General features: G+C 45.3%; 1 protein-coding gene across 1 annotated transcript; it reads left to right on the top strand.

Annotated features, from left to right (window-relative positions):
• The first annotated feature begins 125 nt into the window (after positions 1-125).
• Positions 126-20554, top strand: cep131 (centrosomal protein 131). Its single transcript, XM_071531172.1, has 27 exons — positions 126-252; positions 1283-1479; positions 1727-1821; positions 3572-3683; positions 3973-4100; positions 4526-4630; positions 5258-5434; positions 5547-5664; positions 5770-5886; positions 6463-6655; positions 7150-7247; positions 7433-7612; positions 7726-7917; positions 8475-8612; positions 8742-8867; positions 8999-9115; positions 9410-9439; positions 9976-10078; positions 11426-11627; positions 12917-13024; positions 13423-13540; positions 14400-14474; positions 16180-16322; positions 16563-16740; positions 16917-17113; positions 17337-17397; positions 17517-20554. Exons 2-27 carry the CDS (start codon positions 1294-1296, stop codon positions 17586-17588), a joined length of 3369 nt encoding a protein of 1122 aa, XP_071387273.1. The 5' UTR covers positions 126-252; positions 1283-1293; the 3' UTR covers positions 17589-20554.
• The last annotated feature ends 990 nt before the right edge of the window (positions 20555-21544 follow it).

Here is a 21544-nt window from a genome sequence, read left to right as displayed (position 1 = left end):
ATGCTCGAATAAATGGACATTGTTCATTCTCCACCACTCCCAGACGTCGAGGGGCGGAGCTCTACTGTTTTGTTGCCACAGAGAAGATGTTGCGCGTTATTTTCGTTCCTTATCATCTTGGTCGACGGAGTCAAACGGAATACTTTCACTGAGCAGCGGAGGACCGTCTCGGCAGTTAAACGATATTTGCGATAGTTCATGAGCGCTGTGTTTGGCTAAATAATCCACAATGGTGCCATCCAGCTTCTGATTGTAAGTATTTGCTCATTCGCCAACATATTTGCTCATCTGGTGATGATGGGGGTAAAGAGGAGAAATTTTTGCTTTGGCATGAGAAGGCTTAATGTTATTCTGAAAACAAATTTGGCAGCTTTTTATTTCCCTGAAGGATTTTAACGCTACGTTGGGAATGGAATACCATTTCGCCTGCTAAAACGATGCGTTGATTTGACAAATCAGTGTAACGTTATCTTATTCTGATATGATTTGCATCAGTTCTTAACGTACCTTGGGAATAATCTGTCCCAACCAACAACAAGGTAAGGGTAACAAGATTTATTCGTAGCTGCAGTTACAGTAATTGTGTTAGCTAACGTTAATAGTTGTTAACGTATCTTACCTTGCCAGCTAGCAAGTGTTATGTTGTTAGCTGAGAATAGCACAGAACATCACATTTTTGCTGTAATGCTGTTTCATACCTCTTTATCATACCTCTCATGCTCAACTGGGCTTGTTTTTCTTGTCTAGGAAGATGATAACACAAACATACACCTGCAACATTGTAGCGAACAATAGTAAAATGCTATCCTTGACACAGTTAACGTTAGCTAGCTATGTATATAGAGAATTGTTTTAGAAGAGGTAACGTTAACTACGCTAGCTCACATATTAGGAGTAACGTCAGGGTACAGTTATTATAGCCTCAACAACGTTGCATTTTAATGAGAGTCTTCTCACTGGGTCTGCTCGCTTAACGTAATGGACATATAGGTTTAGACCACAGAACATGATATAACGTTAGCAGCCTAATTCTCATTTTGTCCACTGCTTTTACCACGGCTTTGTCATAGCGTATTCCTCCTCAGTTGTCAAGCCACCTCAGCTGCAGTGGAAGTTGTGAGTGGCTTTGTTGTTGGTTACCCTGGGAAACAAACAAGCCAGGGGAAAGTGACTGTTATTTCGTCTATTTTCATTGCTGCGCCTGCTGGAGTCCCTGGAGAAATAGGTGGGGGGCTTTGTGGCCTATTGCACCTCATAGTCATCACAACCAACTTCTTCACAGGCCTACAAAGGATGCATACCACACGTAGCCCCGCGTCCATCCCGACAGGTGTCTCAGGAGATGCTCTGGACCTCAGCTTGACAGGCTCCCAGCTCTCTGTGTCCAAAAGGCCCAGCAGTGCATCACCTGGGAAATACTTCTCCCGCTCCGTGTCCGTATCTGTGGCTAGCGACAGCAAGGGAAAACGCAACACCCTGGTGAGTAAACCACTGTGGCACTACACTGCAATATGTGTGGTATTACAGGTATGGGGAGTGTAGCTGATGATGGTGTATGAGTGATCAAAGAATCTAATCAAGAGACAGGATTATCCAAGACAGGATTGCATCAGGATTGTTGTGTAGTTTTCCTAAAACAGTGAACTTCATCAGAATGCTTCATGATACCCACTGTGTAATGTTTACAGTCAAACCATGTCATTCACTGACTCTGTTAAATCCACAGAGTGATGCAACCTTCGGCAGCTCCCGCTCCATCAAGAACCTTCGGCGGTCCAACAGCACCACTCAGGTTAACCAGCAGGCCAACATCAGTTTAAGGTACACATACACACATACCCATACACACCTGCAGGGATGTAATAACAATGGAACTATTTATGCTGTGACACATTTATAACTAGACCAGCAATATTTCAGTATGTTGCTTAAGTATTGCTCATATATATGTATTTGGAAAGGGGCTCCCCTCTCAGTGCTGATAGCTCTATGGAATTATCTTGTTTTCGTCGTTCCTAATCGTTGACATACACTAAGCTGCATACAGTATGTGCTGCTACATGCACTCTGCAAAGCTTCAGGCAAAGCTGGCTCTTAGGTTCTCAGATTGTTCATCAGATGACCTCCACAGTAATTAGACCTACCTGCTATTGAAATATGAAGAACCGATGAATAGTTTTGTGTTTGGAAATGTCAGAGTAGAATGTGCACATTCTGGGTCAGACAGTCCTCTGATCCAGTCTTCATGTTACCACAGTGCATAACTGCAGGAACAGTTACTGTAGCTCAGCCGGCTTGCGTGGAGTCTTGACTCTTTAAAGCAGCGTGCCTCTCTTCAGTGAGCAACAGCTGGCGGCCCAGAAGATTCGTCAGTTGGGACAATGGGCATTGTGGCGCGCCGGCTACTGCATGATAAAGAGTGGAGGGAAGCTGGGGGGCTGTTGCTCGGGGGGAGCAGGGCCTTGCTTTGTCCCAGGTTAGAGGGGGAGGGCCGGGACCTTGGGGTCGGGTTACCCCCTCCACCAGGAGCCAGTGAAAGGAGAAGTGTGTGTGTGCATGCTCTGATTCTATTGTCCGGCAGCTGCCGGCATCCCTGCTCCCCTTGCTGCCTCTCAGGATGCAGAGCGGAGGGGCTTTAAATTTAAAGACATTCTAAATACCCCCCTCCATACCCACTACCAACTCTTTGAGTCTTTCAGGACTGTCATTGGGTCGAGCTCCACCCGCTCGCTCTCCACTGCTTCCTCCCCTCCACGCATCACTCTCTTGTAAAAGGAAACGTAGAGGAATGTGCTGCCTGAATTAGTGTTGTCAGATTGCTTTTCATTGGGCCAGCTGGCTTAGCCCCCCCCCACCCCTCACTTAAACACACACATGCTCACACACATTTATACACTGACCCAGACAGCAACACCCTGCACAGCGCAGGCAGGCTCCAGCACAGATGCCAGCGGAGGCCAGGCCAGACAGGAGGTCACCCTACATCTGCGACTAATGATGGAGTTGCTGGTGTGTGTTTGGGGTGTGTAAGGCTATTTGAAGGATGAATGACAGGCCACTGGGATCAACATATGCATGTGTGCATTTGCATGGAATCCATAATGGAATTCCCCTTGGCAGAGGGTCTGCTGCTACATACTGAATTCCAGCACTTGGGGGAGAAGAGACGGGGATGAGTCCCGTCTATGCAGCTGTCACGACAACATTTAATCACAAAAGCTGCCACCGAAGGCCACGCTTAAAGGCCCCCGCTTTGTGTTGAGTTGCTTAATTGTGTGTTGTGTACCGCTAAGCCCTTGTTGGGTGAAAAGCGAACCCGCAAGCCATGTGCTCTTTCCCCACTTAAAAGGGCAGATTTGAAATAATTTGTTTGGCTCAGACAGCCACCACCTCAGCCTTTTCAACTACCGTTTCACTCTTAACCCTTTGCAATGCATACACACTTGGAAATAGAACCCTGGATGATGTTTGATTGGTGATGATTTTGTTTAATGCCAAAGAAGCATAGTGAAACATTACACAATATAAAACAATGAACCTTAGCTGTGTCTGGCTTGTATGTGTTTCACAGTGAGGACCAGAATGACGACTTCCTGGCCCTGTTTGACAGCAGCTCAGATGGACGCAGGAAGCTGGCCAGCCTCAGCAAGGCCTCACCAGACAGAACCACATGGAACATCCTGGTACTTAACATATCACCGTCAACCGCACTTTGCCATTTGTTCATTTGTCATAGACTATATATAGCTAATATGCATAATAACAGATTTATTAATCATCATATGCATAGCCAATATCAGAATTAAAGATCATTTTAGTTAAATATTCAACTGTAGCTAATAACAAAAGCTTTGTTCCTTTTTCAAACATTGAAAGATAATCCATTCTGTACTTTTAAATTTTCAAAAGTTACAGTAGGTCAGGTTTATCAGATTGTGTAAGTGCAACAAGTGTATGTTCTCTTTATTTTAGGATGACCAGCCCAGAGCTTTCCCCCTGCCCTCTAGTTCCCGCAGCACTGGCAGCATGGACTCTCCCACCGGCCTGAAGAAGAGAGAGCCTGGCATTGCACTGGCTGCCAACTTCACCGCCAACAACAGGTGGGCAGCGTCTCTGACACATCCATACACACACACACACACACAGCTGGAGAATAGCTCAACAGAGCAGGGACGGGCCTCTCCCTAGGCCTGGTGACTACTTGCACTGCTGCATTCTGGATTTCTATCTGCTTCTCGTGTTTCATACCTGCTGAATAATGGCAGCTGATACTGCCCTCAGGCATTCCACCCACTCACTGAGGCTTTTTTTCCCCTGAAAATTGTCAAACAAAATCCGCGCAGGCTCAACTTGGACTATGGTAAGAATTTGTGTCAAGGCACGTATCGATTACTGCACTGCCTTGAAGGTGGTAGAGTGGCATTCTTGATACTTAATGTAGATGCCAACACATGAGCTTTTCAACAGGTTTGTAAATCAGAGCTGTCTGTTGAAAGTGTATCATTTTACCTTTTTTTTTTTATAGAAGCAACAAGGGAGCTGTGGGGAATTCTGTCACCACCATCTTACACAATAACTACTCTGAAAAGCCACTCACGCCTAAGAGCTCCAACCAGAAGCCCTCTTTCAAGTAAGTCCATAAATGAGCACAATTGTTTGCTTGACATAGTTTCAGTGGCATGTTTAATAGGGTTAGACCGATATATCGGGCCAACATTGGCTTTCTACTAGTCAAATACTAGCCGGTCAGTGTTAGGCACCTCCAACACGATGGATATGGTGCAGTTTGTTTAAATACATATATTGTATAAATTATTGTATGATTGATCAATACTACTCTTGTATAGGAAGCCCCCCCCATTTTGATCAGATTGCATGAATGTACCTATTATCATTATTATCCCGGGTTTCAATGGAGAGTTTTGGTGTCTCGTGGTCTAAATGCCATTTCAGTAACCTAGAATAAAATTCTGCCCGAAACACAACAAATAGTTAGATTTATTAATTTATTTATTTTGCATGAAAATTGTCCTTTTATTATCTTTACATCATATTATATCATCATCTTTATATTAATTTAAAGATATTAAACATCCACTCAAAATATCTGCTATCGGCAACTTCAATTCAAAAATATTGGTGTCAGTATTCAAAACCCCATATCGGTCGAACCCTAATGTTTAATGGACCTTGGGTGAAAAGTGTCTCATAATAATCCCATTTCTCATCTTGATATCTCTCTTATTTTTTCTTTCAGCAACATCCTTAAGGCCACGGGGAACGACGAGGTGTCGCTGGAGAACGGCTCCCTCACCAAGTCCCAGAAGAACTTCTCAACATTGTCCACCTCCAACAACAAGAGCCCGGCATCAGCCCAGCGAGGCAGCCCCATCCTGGCCCGCAGGAGAGAGGTCACTGAGGAGGAGGCCGAGAGGTCAGAGTGCACCTCATCCAGAGTTCTAAATGTCATCATCCATTATCATGGTTACCACTGTCTTCCGTTTACTGTTCTATTACTCATAAGTGTACCTGTTGTATATTTAAAGGTTTATTCAGCAGGTGAACCAGGCAGCAGTCACCATCCAGCGCTGGTACAGACGCCATGCCAAGAGACAACATGCTGGCCAGGCGGTGCTCAAACGCATCCTCGCCACCAAGAAAAAGGTACCCATCGCCTCCCTCTTTTTATTCCACAGGTGGGCTCTCTTGTTTCTTCTTTCTTTCCCTTGATATTATTGTATAAACCCTCTCTGTCTCATTCCCTTGTAGGAGCGGGAACAGAGAGCAGAGGAGGACAGGTGCCCAGAGCAGCAGAAGAAGAAGGAGGAGGACAGGAAACGGATCCGTGAAGAGAAGGCTCGTCTGGCCCGCCTCGCTGCCATCCAGGTAACACATTTGATTTACGTTACTTTGGTGGTAGTCGTAGTTGCTATTCCCTGGCGTTCTTCTGGCTGGCTTTTCAAATAGTAAAACAACATTTTAAAATCATTTCACGGGATTACAAAGAATGAAAGTAGCCTACCAAATGTAACCCACATAGTTGGCTCATAATGAAAGGAGATCATGCTTGTTTGTGATCTTATTATTTCAAACCATAAGCATCCATTGATCCTACAAGGAAGTTGTCTACTTGTCATTTATTAAGCACACCACACTGTTTGATTGACAAGTGATCTCAGGAAAGTGCAAAAGTATAAAAACACCACAGCAATGACCACTTAGCATCAGAGATGTCACTAAAATAGAAAATACAAACAAAACAAGAATCTTGTGGATTATCACTTTAACCATTATTAGCAGATGGTTACTATAGTGATCTTTGGTTGCTAGGAGGTTTCTGACTGCCAAGCCTCTTCATCTTTACAATCCAGATGTTTCCGAAACATTGCTGAGCCAAATAAAACAAACACTGTTGGCTCACTAACTGATTGCCCACGGTCTCCCTCGGGTGGCATGCTATAGGAGCTGCAGCAGAAAAGAGCCCAGCGGGCTGCAGAGGTGCAGCAGGTGGCGGAGGATGAGCTGGAAAGCCTGAGGCAGAGCGGTAAGGTGGGGCGCAAGAAGCCCCCCAAGATTTCCCCCACCAACAACACCCCAGCCTCCCCAAGCAAGAACAGCCCGATGTCACCCACTGACGTCAAAGCTAAGAACACAGGTCTGTATGCCTCTGTTCTGGTTTCTTTCAGCATCAGATCCATCACTGTTATTCTGTGAAGTCATCCTTTAATATGTTCTAAAAATGAAATTGGCCATGTTAAAATGGTTCCTACGCAAGTCTGGAAAATTGAGAAAATTATGGAATGTGAATTTGATCATTTCCAGGTCTTGAGTTTGGGAATTATCCACAAAAAGTGTGGAAAAACATTCACTACAGTGAAGTGTACACACTGTAAATCCACACTGTACAAACTGAAAATCCACTGGCATTTCATCTTTTGTCAAATTTGTGTTATGAAGAATAAGAACAGCTATAGTGTGATGTAACTAAGCTTATTCATACTGCCCACCCACTAATAACATGTCATATTGAACACCAACAAAATCTTCAAATCCAGTCAAGAAGTTAAGGTCTAGAAAAATATGGTATTTTTGACATGGAAAATATGTTACAACCCCATGGGTGTGCTCACTGGTTATGTGTTTCCACAGACTCCAATGTGAATGTTGTGGCTGATCTTGGTGAAGTCTCCAGCTTTAGAGCCATTTCCCCGGCTTTGTCCAATCGCAGAGGCTCCCAGTGCTCCCAGGTAACTAATAGAAATGTCCAATTCCACTTGTGTGAGAATTACAGTATTTTTTAGTGGATGCTACAGTATAAGCGTCAGATGCAAGTTTCTGTAGCCGATCAAAATTACTGATCCGCTATTTGCCAGTCCAAACTCTTTATAGCACTTGTCTAATTGCCATTCACATTGTTATCTCCATGCTCCAGGAGATCCTCCAGAGGTCAGTGAGTGTGGAGGACCAGCGTCAGGGTGCTTTGTCCAGCAGGGCCCAGTCTAAAACCACCCTCAACGAGCTGCTGGACACCCTGAAGCTGCTAGAGGAGGAGCCAGAGAGATTGTCGGAGCCCAAGAGCTACCGCAAAGACAAATATGCGTGGATAGACGAGGTCAGGGTTCTTTTGGTTGCTTTTTTCCTGCCCTCATTCAGAATTAAACCGCTCCATTAGAAACCTACTCTTGCCGTGACTTTAACACGTATCTCCCCCATGCCTCATCGAAGGACGGAGAGTCCAACTCTCTGACCACAGACAACCTGGAGCGTCACGGCCAGCTGATCCACAACCCCGCGCTGCCAGACGGGGGCGCCCTGCTGTCCGAGGCCAAGCTGCAGAGCATCATGAGCTTCCTGGACGAGATGGAGAAGTCCGAACAGGAGAGACCGCGCTCCGTCACCTCAGGGTCACACAGAGAGGTGAGGGTCTGGAGTTTGTTTTGGGAACTGATTGTCTTGTTGCAAACGGACTCCTAATATTGACAGTAATTGCTTCTTTTTTTCCATTATTTTGGATTCAGTTAACCCTAGCATGCCGGCAAATATTCTGATTGTGTTAATCACAGTGTTTTTCCCGTGGCACTGTGGGAATTCAGGTCAATCAGACAGGGATGAGTCACTTCACTCCTCTTCACTGTGTGCTGTCAAACGTTGCCATGGTTTAGACAAATCAGTTCTGTATTGTGCAATATCTAATTCATGAAAGGAAGTATAAGTTGGAATATTGTGCAAACTTAAAACTCCCACAATCCTCTTCTTATATTCAGAAAGAAACATACATCATCGCCATGAATAAGCCAATGGACTGGATACAATTAGTTCTAGTTATGTCTTTTTTTTTTTTATTCAGTTGACTCTAAACTGCCACCCGGTGTTCTGATTGTGTTAATCCTCGTGTTTTTTTTGGATCTCATGACTTCAGTCCTAAGAGTTGCTTTGTGTTGACTGACCGCTGAATGCTTCCTCCGTGTTTCCAGGTGGTTTTGTCCGAGGAGGAGCTGGTCGGTGTGGAGCAGGCGTCGGCCACCGCCGCCGAAATCACCGGCTCCATGATGAGGCTCAAGCTGGAGTTGGACGAGAAGAGACGCACCGTCAACATGCTGCAGACCGCACTGGTGGGGGAGACACACACACACACACACACACTCCTCACGCAGTCACATCTCATTGTTGTACATTTTCAAGTAGAGTGCATTTCTTCAGTAACATCAGCTGTCATCTTGCCTTGCCATTTTCTCCATCAGGCCCAGCAGAGGGAGCTGACGGTGAGACATGTGAAGGAGACAGAGAAGGAGCTGAACAGAAACTTCCAGCTCCAGAAGGAACAATATGAAGCCACCATCCAGAGACACCTGGCCTTCATCGATCAGGTAGGCACACACAATCCAAACTAAGCTGCAGCCTGCTCTCACGCCTCAAACAATTTATTTTCTCTATGCTCTTCTCCTTATTCTTTCTTTCTTTGTGTCTAAAACTTTGTCCTCTCTCTCTCTCTCTTCAGCTGATCAATGACAAAAAGGCTCTGAGCGAGCGCTGTGAGGGAGTGGTGGGAGAACTGAAGCAGGTGGACCAGAAGTACACCAAGAAGATCGCCCAGATGCAGGAGCAGCATGAAATGGTGAGACGGGGCATGAGCTGCTCACAGGCCTGGCTTTGGCCACCAGGGGGCAAACTTGAGTCACTAAATGATTCCAATATTTCTGTGAAGACTTGAGAGTGTTGCACGTGTGGTTCTCATTTTTCACTGCAAATAACTTCTGCCTCTGCTTATGCTTTGTGTCTCTGCGCCTCATGTGTTTTTGCCCTCTTGCAGTGCTGCTTTTGTTTAACTGTCTTCTCTCTCTTTTCCTCCTCTTTCTCCTTCCTCTCTTTCTCTGTCCTTGTCTATATGTCTAAATTTTTCTGGCTTTAGGTGTGGCAAATTCTGGGTCCCTTGTGCGAGGTAACATTTTTTTTCCCTCTAACCCCACTCATCCCCGTCACCGTCATCTTTCTCACTCCACCTTTGCTTCTTTCTTTCATTTGTTCATCCTTCACATCTTCTCTGGGACAGTCTGTGTGCATGTAAGTCTCCTCAGGCTTTTCTCTTGTCTGGTTTGTCTGTAGCTTTGGTCTCATACCAGATATGAACCTTTTCCTAAGATGCTGGTTTACTGCGCAGTAGGCTATTTGACACTTTCTGAACTCTGTCCTTTCATAACCTGGCTGTATGATGTTTCCTGATGATCCATTTGATCTTACGTCAATATTTCACCTTGAATTTATTCCCCTACATGTTGTTGTTGTTGTCACAGTGTGACAAACTGAACCCTGTGATCCACAATGTACTCCCCCTGCTTTAAATAGGACCAAGGCGGTGTGCTGCTACTGTATCAGTAGTTTTCATCACTTTAGTGCCACTTCACTCTATCGTGACCTTGTGACACCATACCACAACATAACTTGCCCTCTGCCCTCCTTCACTCCCTCCATCCACAGGAGATCAAGAAGCTGAAAGAACTGATGAGCGCCACAGAGAAGGTCCGTCGGGAGAAGTGGATCGACGAAAAGACCAAGAAGATCAAAGAGATCACCGTCAAAGGTATTCTACAGATAGCTTCAGCTTGTATTGGAAATCCGAGATTTTGACTGTTTCTGCTTCACTGGCTCCTTGATCTCAATAGAGCTTTGGCTAAGCTCTGAAACAGAACATGTAATTCTAGTATGCTTAGGGGTAACTTGTCGTGTCTGCCCTCATCCGTCAAACTTGCCTTGCTTATATCAGGACCGTCTCGCTTTTTCATAAATCCTCTGTTTTATGCTGTTAAACAAATTATAACTGCAGCTCAGAACCTGTGCTACATCTAATAAGCACGTGTTATGTTTTCTGTAGCAGTGGTGTGGCATAACTTCCGTCACCAGTTGTTTACTTCTGCTTCTCCTTCCCAGTGCATATTAAACCCTTGCGTGTCCCTTTCATGCAGTTAGTTTCAAGTGGGTATGGTGGATCTTGTCGAATTTTTGAACAAATTATACAGAAAGTCATTACAGGTAAGAAGGCCATTGCAAAAACAATTTAATAAAGGATATTTACCGTGATCATCTTTATGTGGGACAGCGTAGGCTTAATTGGGGCTGTGATTTTTACCGTCGTTGGCCCCAATTAGGTTTTCTTCTAAAAAATTTAGAAGACTGCCGTGAAAAACTCTAATCAAAGTTGTTCTCACATCCCTCAGAGGACGCTGATCTCAGAAAGTTGGCATGGATGGCAACTTTGGTTACTAATTGGTTTATGAAATCTGTAAGAAGTGTTGAAATGTTTCCACCCGTAGCAAGCTACCAACACACATATCCTACTTTTCAGTGCTCATGCTGTCTCTGGGAGGGCTCTGTCCTTCCAAACAGCTGGCAACTGAACTACCTCAAAGAAAACAAGCTGCATCAAGGAGTGTCGCATTAAAATTATTCTGTCTAGCTGCTGTTGGTTTGCTCAGTTTCTTGTGTTGGACAAGAGCAACATGAGGAAAGAGGTGCATTCTCCTGAACCTTACCATTTTGTTCCATGTGCGTTGTTTCCTGCCTGCGATGGCCCGATTCCTTGAAAAAGTAACAGACACCAATCAACCAATGCTAGGGAGGTGTTTTCTTTTTTTTGGCACAGTCACAGGGCTTGAGGAGCCAGAACTGTTTCTCTGTCTTGAATCACTCACTGCTCAGGCATATTTACTTCCTTTTTTCCACCAGGATTGAAAAAGAAAATGCTTTATGGTACTTTTGACTCATGAATGGTCGGGAACCACTGTTTTCAAATAAAAAACACATTTGAAATCATCTCCCACTCATCTTTTTTCTTCTCCCCCACAGTTTTATTCGGTATGCAGTGAACTTGATCTTGCAGGCCCCCCGACCACACGTGTGTTAACTGTTGCTTTCCTTCCTCCTTCCCCAGGTCTGGAGCCAGAGATCCAGAAGCTGATCTCCAAGCACAAGCAGGAGCTGAAGAAGCTGCGGGTCCTCCACGAGGCGGAGCTGCTGCAGGCGGACGAGAGGGCGGCCCAGCGCTACGTCCGCCAGTGTGAGGAGCTCCGCCAGCAGCTGGAGAGGGAGAAGGAGGAGCAGTGCCAGAGAGAGAGGGAGCTGGCCAAGCAGAGGTAGTCATACAGATCATACAGCTCATAATTAATCATCACACATATTGGCCTATATATGCCATATACAGGGAGTTTCTTGCTTTCTTGCTTTATTTGCTTTTAATTGTGTTTTTCTTTTGGCACTTTAAGATTTGCCTTTAATACGAAGTGCATTATACACTACCAGTCAAAAGTTTGGACACACCTGATTGAATGTACTGGAATGTAATGTTTTTCATTCTCTTAAAGCCATTTTGATCTAAAGGCTTCTGCTTGAAATTTGTTTATATTATGTATGAATATAAATAGTGAAGTTGATGCCTATGAATTTCTTTCCAAAGTCTTTGGCTTTCCATCAAGGCAAAGGGCGGCTACTTTAAAGAATCTAAAATATAAGATAGTTTTGATTTTTTTGGTCACTACATAATTCCATTTGTGTTATTTCATAGTTTTGAGGTCTTTACTATTATTCTAAAATGTGGAAAACAGTAAAAATAAAGAAAAATGTGGTCCAAACTTTTGCCTGGTAGTGTAAAATAACATACATTATTATGATCGACACAAACTCTGCATACAATATATGCACTGGCAAACATAGATGCACACAAACTTGTGGCCAAGGCTGAATTGGCCACAAGAATGTAAACACATTCATGAGAACCCCTGAACCACCCAACCACACAATCATGCTATACTCTGTCAAGCGAAAGCCGAACCAAACGATGGAAAAACTAAACAGGAAGTAGCTTCAAGGTGAACCTCTTACAAGCCAAGCTGTCTGTGTGAAGCTGAGTGCATTAAAGCCTGGGGTGCTGCAGAGATGGCCTTCCCTCTCTTAATAGTTTGTTATTTCTCACGCATGTTCTCATGGCTATTTTTGGAAGCGCCGCAATCACACTGCCTGTCCTGCGCTGAGAGGTCGAGAGACAGACGGAGAGGCTTTTAATTGCACTTACATCCATTGTAGATGGAGAATTTGGCGATGACCTTGTTCCATTTGCAGAAATACACCAGTTTGTGAATGTGTCTCGCATATATGAGATGCTACTGTCAGCGAGAGTTTGATAAACAGACTCTCTGTGTGCTCTGCCACTGTTTAGTCTTTATCCATTGTTTAGGTTTATCCTAGCAGCATGTGTACAATCGCACTTACATATGTGTGTGTGTGTGTGTGTGTGTGTGTGTGTGTGTGTGTGTGTGTGTGTGTGTGTGTGTGTGTGTGTGTGTGTGTGTGTGTGTGTGTGTGTGTGTGTGTGTGTGTGTGTGTGTGTGTGTGTGTGTGTGTGTGTGTGTGTGTGTGTGTGTGTCAGATATGAGAAGCAGCTCCAGGAGGAGGAGCTGTCCTTGCAGCAGCAGAGGAGGCGTCTCTACAAGGAGGTGGCTGATGAGAAGGAGAGGCTGGCTCAGCTGGCTGCTAGGTAGGGTCAAAGGTTCTCTCTCTCTCTCTCTCTCTCTCTCTCTCTCTCTCTCTCTCTCTCTCTCTCTCTCTCTCTCTCTCTCTCTCTCTCTCTCTCTCTCTCTCTCTCTCTCTCTCTCTCTCTCTCTCTCTCTCTCTCCATCATTATCCTGGGACACTGTTGAGGTGCCCTTGAGCAAACAGCAGAAGACTGGTTGTACTAGGGTGGCTCTCAGGTGGGAATGTGTGCAACTGTGTGTGTCTCAAGTGACTTTCCTGGAATGATTAAAAGTTTAAAAAAAAAAGTACACCATATTTTGGCAGTGAACTGCTCCATGCCACAGGGATTGTTATAATGTGATATGGTGACGAAATGTGTGAATCACCCTCTGAGCTCGCTCCTCTGCATCTCTCTCGCAGGCAGCGAGCGGAGCTGGAGGATCTGCGGAGGCAGCTGGAAGACAACAGCTCTCTGGCCGGGCGAACGCTCAGAGAGGAGCTGGACAAGACCCGAGAGGAGCAGGAGAGGAGACACCAGGTAATGACTCTGCTCAAAGCACAGGATAACTTCAGGAAGGAAACCAACTGCAGTAACTTTAGGAAGGAAACCAGGGCAACCCTGAAAAATTTAGTGAAGTGGGCAAAAAAACGCTGTGTCATAGGTTTCTTTTTCCTTTTTACCACGGAGCTATAGCTACAGCTTTCTAGTCAGTAACAGGCAAATTCAGGTCAGTCAGGGGTGAGACAGTTCATTCCTCAATACCTGTCGAACTTTGTCATGGTTTACAGCACCTGAGAACACAATTTTCTACAAATCGTATCTGTTGCTTATTAAATATCTTATTAATAAAATAACCTTACATTTTCACAATAATACTAAGTTTAACTACGAATTTTCACACCTAAGCTGCTAATTTTCACGCAACTCCCACAATCCTCTTGGCGTATTCAGACAGAGTTATATGTGATTGCCACATAGAAAAGGATTGAAGTTCCAACCTGTAAGCAAGGGAAAGAGGAGCATTTGAAAGATGTTACGTTATATTTAGAATAAAGGAAAAGATATGACCGCTTCAGTGGCAAGAGACAAAAGACAAAAAACTATGATTTCAACATTAATGGAGAGTCTTCTTATACCGTGTCTGACTTCCCCTTCTTTACAGTTTTGACCGTTTCTATCTATGCGTTGCAGAACTGTGCAGTATCTGTTACTGTTTTTCTTCAGAAGCATTCTTGGAGTATCCCAATCGTGAAAATCTCTCTGGAACAGCCAGTTGTCTCAGAAATCTTATCTAGTATGCACAGCCCCATGAGCATTCAGCAGAGGTCTCAGCAGGAGAAGGTGGCAGGTAGCAGGATTGTAGCAGGCTATTTGAGTGTGTTGTTTGTGTAACTAGGTGGAGATGAAAGCATTACAAGAACGCCTGGAGATTGAAAAGCAGACCTGGGAGGAAAACTACATGAAAAAAGAGGTTTGTGTGTATGCATGCACTTAGAGAACATACTTGCATGGATGTGTTGTTTTGCACTGTATCTGCTCTCAGCCACGCCCTCTCTTCATGGTGAGGTATAGCAAACCACTAAATACTCTGTAAATGTGAATTATTGTCCCCATAGGACCCTTTTAGCATCTGGGCCAGCCACTTACTACTGTATGCTGTGAAACCCGAGGTTCTGAGTGTTCATAGTGCCACTCTGTTTCAAATTGAAGAATGATACTCGCTCACTCTAAATGGTCTTTTTCCATTGTGCTTAGTGACATAGCAGGTGGCACATTGCCAAATCTGTATGGTCTGTGCAGCAGTGAGAGTGAGAGCAACCCATGCCCCCCACACCTCCCATTTTCCTCTTAAAGCTACACTAAGCGATTTTCTGACCACTAGAGGGCGACAGAAACCGCAACTCATTTTGTAAACGCACACAGCAAAGCCCTTAAGGACAAACCGTGCATAAAGGCTAATGTCTAAAACACACGTACCTACGGAGAAATGTCGCCGGTTACCAGTAGGGCTGAACAATTAATCAAAATTTTATCAAAATCGCAATATGGCCTACTGCAATTTTCAAATTTCAGGAGGCGCAATATTTGTTAAAGGCGAAATGTGTGTCAAAATACCATTTTAAATTAAATATTGTGGTGCTGCAGAGATGTCCTGGCCTACACATCATATTCTACAGACTTAAGAAAACATCTTTGTTTGGTACAGATCCCCGCGAAAAATCACACCATAATCATTTTAATATGTTTTTCAATGAAAATGAGAATAATGATATAAAAATTATCGTTCCCTCTAATATCGCAAATCAAATCGCAATTGCAGTATCAGTCAAAATAATCGCAATTAGATATTTTTTCAAAATCCCAGCCCTAGTTACCAGTCTTGCTTAGCAGATTTTTCTCCCGCTGGTTACATGAACCACAGTGACAAGTGAAGAGGTAGGTAGCAAGTTTACTACTTGAACAAGTTTACTTGCTTGCTTCATGGATTCCGCATTTACTAGAATTCTTTTCAGGGATGGGAGGGGTAGAGCGCCGCTTTCAAACTGCGAGGGAGGAGACGAGCTAGTTTTAAAAAAGGAAAAGCTACGACTCGGGCCAACTTTGACAACAAGCTTTAGGAAAGAGGTGAAAACAACAACACAGCTGGTCCGCGTGTGTGGCTATTTGTTTATATCATTACATCTCACGGAAATCTCCATGTAGCACACGTTACTTTCAGGATTGATTACAGGGTCTGAAATCGCTTATTGCAGGTTTGAATGACATGTGGACAATACCCTCAGGGCACTGACCACATTGAATGACAAAGAATAGAGTCAGGCTAGAAAAACACGAACGCACCACTACCCTGTCAGTGACTCTAACATGTGAATGTTAATAATTAAAGAAAAAGCATTTAGGTCCGGTGATTATCATGGGTATGTTTTCTTGGAAGTGTGTGTGCCATAGATCAGAGCATTGTCATCTTCACTATAGAAGCAAAAGTACAGGTTTTACCAACTAAGTTGATCTTTCCATCCGGCGTCCTGACTGTAAACATCATGGTCATGATCAGATAGCCAAAACCATGTCTCACATCCTGAATAGTTGCCATGCATACAGGGAGCTTCTACATGTGTGTGTATATGAAGTCAGCCGGTGGCTCAGAGTGACAGCGTGTGTGTTTGTGTCCCCAGGAAGCGTGGCTGCTGAGTCGGGAGCGTGAACTCAAAGAGGAAGTGCGGCGAGGACGTGATAAGGAGATCGAGCTCGCCATCCAGAGGCTGGAGGAAGAGACCAGCGGGGCCAGAGAGGAGTGTGACAGGGCAGCCGACAACAGGTGTGTGTGTGTGTGTGTGTGCTGACAATTGATACACATCGCTTTTGACAAACTATGGCATTACTTTTAACAGAGAGAGTGTGGCGTCCATCCATTTCACACTTCTAGACTATTTCCGACGGTTTCACTTCTTCTCCGCCGGCCGTTGGAGCCCGATGCTTCTCTCGTGTAAACCGCAGCTTCGGCATATGTTCCACATGTTTGTATCAACACCAACCCCGTAACACATGCTATTCCCAGGGTGAAGCGCGTGAGGGAGAAGTACGAGGCTGAGCTGAGAGAGCTGGAGCGCTCCGAGAGGGCGGCCGTGGAGAAACAGCAGGAGCTGAGGAAGAGACAGATGGAGACAGACGGAGAGCTGATCAGAGTACAGGGCCTGCTCAGACAGAGAGAACAGGAGATTGAGGATGTCACACAGGTATGGAGCAAATCACTGTCATTCACCAAGTCCTTTCCTATTCCTTCTATTACCATTCTATTACCCTTCTCTTCTGTGTGCTGCCAAATAGCAAGTCAGCAAAGGCTTATATCCAGAGAACTACAAACTGATGCATTTGCCATCCCATCTGACTTAGTCCAACTCCTCTTGTCTAGACTAGGGACAAGCTGGCGGAGGAGCGCCGCAGCCTGGCGGAGGTGATCAGGCAGGAGTTTGCCGACCGGCTGGTGATGACGGAGGAGGAGAACCGCAGGATGAAGGTGGAGGTGTCGGAGGTCCGGGCCCGGCTACGGCTGGAGGTGGAGAGAGTCACCAGGGAGAAGGAGGAGGAGCTGGCGGAGGTCCACCAACGGTAAGGCGCGATGGAGTGATCAAGGTGTCGGTGGAGTAATAGATGACTAGATGAACTGAATAAAGAAGGGCAACAAGGGATTGGACATTTATGTACTGTGGACAGAGGATGAGCAATCAGTTGTTAAGAGAATGTTTGGGTGAAAAAAAAAAAAGCGAAAAAAGCAGCAAAATCTCAAATTTTTTGGTCAAGAAATAATTTGCTCCTCCCTCTGATTTTCCAGAGTGAAGTCAGCCATCTTGAAGAAGGAAGAAACTGTCACTAGTCTTCGGAAGCAGCATGAGGTGAGCAGCCAGTTTTGCAGCGAAGACTGTATCTTTCTGTCAGAGCATGACCACTAAGCAAACACACTCGGGGAGAGATGATTGACAGCATGTGTAAATATTTCCTTCTCCTCTGATAGGCTGCTCTGAAGAGGGCAGATCACCTGGAGGCCCTGTGGGAACAGCAGAGGAAGCAGCTGCTGGAGAAGTGACTGACAGGAAGGCCAGGTCCCTCTGGAGCACTCTCCCCCCACCCCCAACGTCTCTCTCCTCCTCTCCTCGACGCTCTATCCATTGTGTCACTTGGCCCCCCCCCCCTGGTTTCTTTGTTTTCCTTTGGATATTGTTCCTGCTAGCGAGATGGAGCCTGTGGAACTTCAGAAGGCCGAGCGAGGGAGCTCCAGGGACCGAGCCTTGTCCTACCTCATTTGAAACATGCAAAACGGGACATAGAAGGAAAAGCGCCGGGCTTCACTATATAGGTTTCCTCCCTAGGCATGAAAGAGGATGTTGTGTGTCAGAACCTCCCTTCTTTTAAATGCCACAAACCAGGTGGCTGTTTTCTTCAGCAGCCCCGCAGGAGCCAGCCGAAAGGCTATCTCGTCCATTCTTTCCCCTCCGGAGGAGGAATGCAGCAGTTTTTGTGACCGTACCCCCCCCTCCCTCCTCTATCTTCACTCTGCGGGAGCAGGAAAGCCTCCTTGTTCCCCACAGACTCTGGCTGCCACAGAGAACAGTTCCAGATGTTTTCAAAAACCAGCCCAGGCCTGCGCTGCTGGGGTAAAGGGGAGTGGGAGAGGGTGGGGGTTGTTCTCTCTGAAGGCCCACTTACAGCCATCCACCCCCCCACCCCCCACCCCCCACCCCCCAGGATTCAGATCACTCAGCGTCAGAGCTGAGAGTTGTGCCTGTATGAGCCCGGGCTCTCGGTGCCCCCTTTGTGTGTTGAGTCATAGATGTCTTTTGTCCCAGTGCCCCCTCTGGGCTAGTGCTAATTACATGATCCAGCCTCGCTAGGAACACCCCAACAACTCAACCCCTCCACCTCCCCCCTCTGCAGCCATGTGACCAGCCCAGTATAGCTCTGAACAGTTTGTTATGCGAGGCTTGCACTAAAATCAAATCTAACAAAGAGGTTAGAAGTAGCGTACTAACATCGGTCGTAGACTAAAGTTATAGAGCGTGTGCTAGAATGTTGCTAGAAAGAATGAGAGGAACAGCTGTGGGCAAATTTATGGTTAGGAGCGATGAAAGATGGGACTTCTGACGGCGCGCTTGAGGTCAAAGGCAGAGAGGTCATGATTACAGAGTGGTTTTGAACGTTTGTGAATGTGAGACAGAGAGAAAGAAGAGGAGAAAGGGGAGGGCGGCGGGATGGAGGAATGTGCATAGAAAATGTTTATAGGATTAGGAAAGCAGAGCCTGGGACAGAGTGGGGTAGTAGGAGGGTTGAGAGGGTGCACAAGGCAAGACTGCCGGTTTCATGTGACCGGGCGTACGCTAGAAGCCCTATAGGTTTTGCCACGGCAGATTCAGAGGCAGCACTGTGACAAAATGCATCAGACTCTGAATGGGGTGAAAGGGGGCCATGTCACACACTTTCCCTAAACAACGCCGGGTATGGATTGTCCAGCCCTGCTTTGTAATTCTCTCAGGAGCCAAAACTTCTCAGCACTTGGCTTTAAAAGTAACTTTCTTTTACCTTGATTTTTCTTTTCACGCGCTTTTTTTTCCTAATCCCTTAACCCGTAAAAAATGAAAATATATGAAGACGTTTAGACAAAGTGCCTCTCGCAGACACAGCAACTCTTTGTGGATACGATTTCAGTGAGAATGGTCTTTTTCGGAAAGTCCATAGCTTGAAATAGGGTGGGGGGGCTGTAATAAGAGTTTGCGCTGCAGGGGAAACTCTAAACCAGGAAGTAAGCCTGTTATTTAGGTGCAACACGATGTGACAGACCACACTCTGCTTCCGTTCTCACGGCTCCACGGCCCTTCCAATTAGACCTCATGTCACAGAATATTTATATTGTTTCTTTCTTTTTTTATTTATTTTCCCACTTAGCACTCTTATCTGACCCTTGTAGTGTTATTTGTCCATACAAACGCTGTGGACGAGGTGAAGGTTTTGAAGTAACAATTTCAAAAAAGCTAGCAAACAAGGTTTTTTGCATGCTTTTTTCAGAAACACAAGACAATTGTAGTAATATGTAATTACTATGCCATTTTCAGATGAAGTACAGTATGTCAGGTTTTTCTGATACAGAATGTAGGTGTCTGAGCCGCAATGGTCGAGGTTCCTATGAAGTGTAATCTAGTGATCTAGGTTAGGGGGTTTATGTAGTGCAGGATTATGGGTAATGGGGTTTCTGACCTCAGAGGCATTAAATAAGTGATGTCATGTCAGCCAGGAGGCAGACCAAAATGTCAATAGTTAAAATTCTCTTCCATCTTCACAGACCTTTTATAAAAAAAAGAAAAAGGAAGGATAAAAAAAAATCCCTGCTTAGTCTTTTTAGCGAGAGACAGACGTGATTCACTTGCCTCAAGGTAAGCATGTGTCACGCATCTACTCCGGGTTTCACGGTCAGCAACTGAGATTAGACGCGAGTCATAACGTCCGTGACTTGGAGGCCCGAGCTGTTTGAAGCGCCACAGTTTGCTCCCAGCCTCCCATTCCTCTGCTGGTGTTGGCACGGCCGGCGGGGCTGTTGGCCTCGTACCCTAGAGGGTGGCAGTATGGGTTGGCATTTGTCGCGCATGCCCGTCCCACATGTGCCAATGAGCCTTGCCTTTGTGTGTGTGTGTGTGTGTGTGTTTGTGTGGGTGTGTGTGTGTTCGTTCCACAGTTCCACCATTCCTCTCTTTTTGACCTGGGATGACCCTGATGGCTTGAGTGCAGACACACACTCACACACACACTGAAAGTAGTCTATTTGGATGAATTTTTAATTTGACTTTGTACACAAACCACTCCAGTTGTCATCGGTTATTGTTTTGTTTTCATGTTTCCATTTTTATATACATATATATATATGGTTTCAGTATAACCCTTTGTGCCCAAACTCTTAGCTCTTGACTGAACCGAACTGAACTCTTATGTTGTTTTATTCGTTCGTTTTTATTGCTGTTCATAGTGATGGTTCAAAACTGTGAAAAAGATGACTGATCTATCTGCGAAAAGAGAATAAAAAGAAAAAGACTGTTTGGAAGACGGACTTGTGTTTCTCGTCCTTATTCGCCGAGGGAAGAAAAACAATTGTTCGCTTGTTTCGGCTCCCCACCCTCCCCTCATCCCTCTCTCTCCCTGTCTCTCCCTGTCTCTTTCTCTCGGACCATAACTCATTGGTTGGTGGAAAAGTGTCTTCAATCACATCTAGTCAATACCTTCTGGAATATGAATACTTAGCCAAAATAGTTGTTGGTTTGGAACTTATGATTTACTTACAGAACTTTATCGCCAAAATGTGAAAATTGTTAACATGCATAATTTCATTGCTAATTGAAATACCAGCAAGCTATTATGCTCAAATGTCTGTAAACCAAATGTTTCTAGAATATCTTGTGTAAACGGAGATTTCACCATAATAGCTCCCTAATTGCAGTGTCCTTTCCCCCTCTTATGCCTTTATGAAGGCGGGCTGAAAAACACCAGAGGGATGTTGTAGCCTATACATCTGGAATAATGTCCGGAGCTGACCCACTTCTTTTCTCCCTCCCCTTCTCTCCCTCGCCCTCCAGCTAGCTCGCTTCCTCTGCCTGCCAAAGCGGCCCGGCGCTGCGTATTGAAATGCATCTCTTCTTTCTGTATGTTTCCTTTCTCCCTTTTCGCAGGAGGAAACCGAACCTAGAGAGGCACGCCGACTATTGACTCCCACTTGGCTTCAAGGTCCCCGCTGACCGGGCCGGTGAAGGGTGGATGGAGGAGGAAAGGGGAGGGAAAAGGAGCGGGGGGTGGGGGGGGCTTTACAGTTATCTGACTGATAGAGATGTTTGTCTTTGTGTGGGAACGGGGAGACTGAAGCCTCCTTCCTTGATTAAAAAAAACAGGCTGTCAGCTTGTTGGAGAACCTGGGGGACATTTAGCCCTGCATGTTCCTGCTTGTCGCACTGACAGCTCCTTTTGTGTCTGTTTGTTTACGGGCCTGTGTGTGTGTGTGTATGTGTG

This window comes from Centroberyx affinis, unplaced genomic scaffold (assembly GCF_046629955.1).
Source record: "Centroberyx affinis isolate AG114_WGS23_722 - 3 ecotype Tasmania unplaced genomic scaffold, CSIRO-AGI_Caff_v1 ptg002048l_1, whole genome shotgun sequence".
Lineage (NCBI taxonomy): Eukaryota > Metazoa > Chordata > Actinopteri > Beryciformes > Berycidae > Centroberyx > Centroberyx affinis.
The sequence above is the reverse complement of the archived record's forward strand: the minus strand, read 5'-3'. Positions and strand labels throughout refer to the sequence as shown.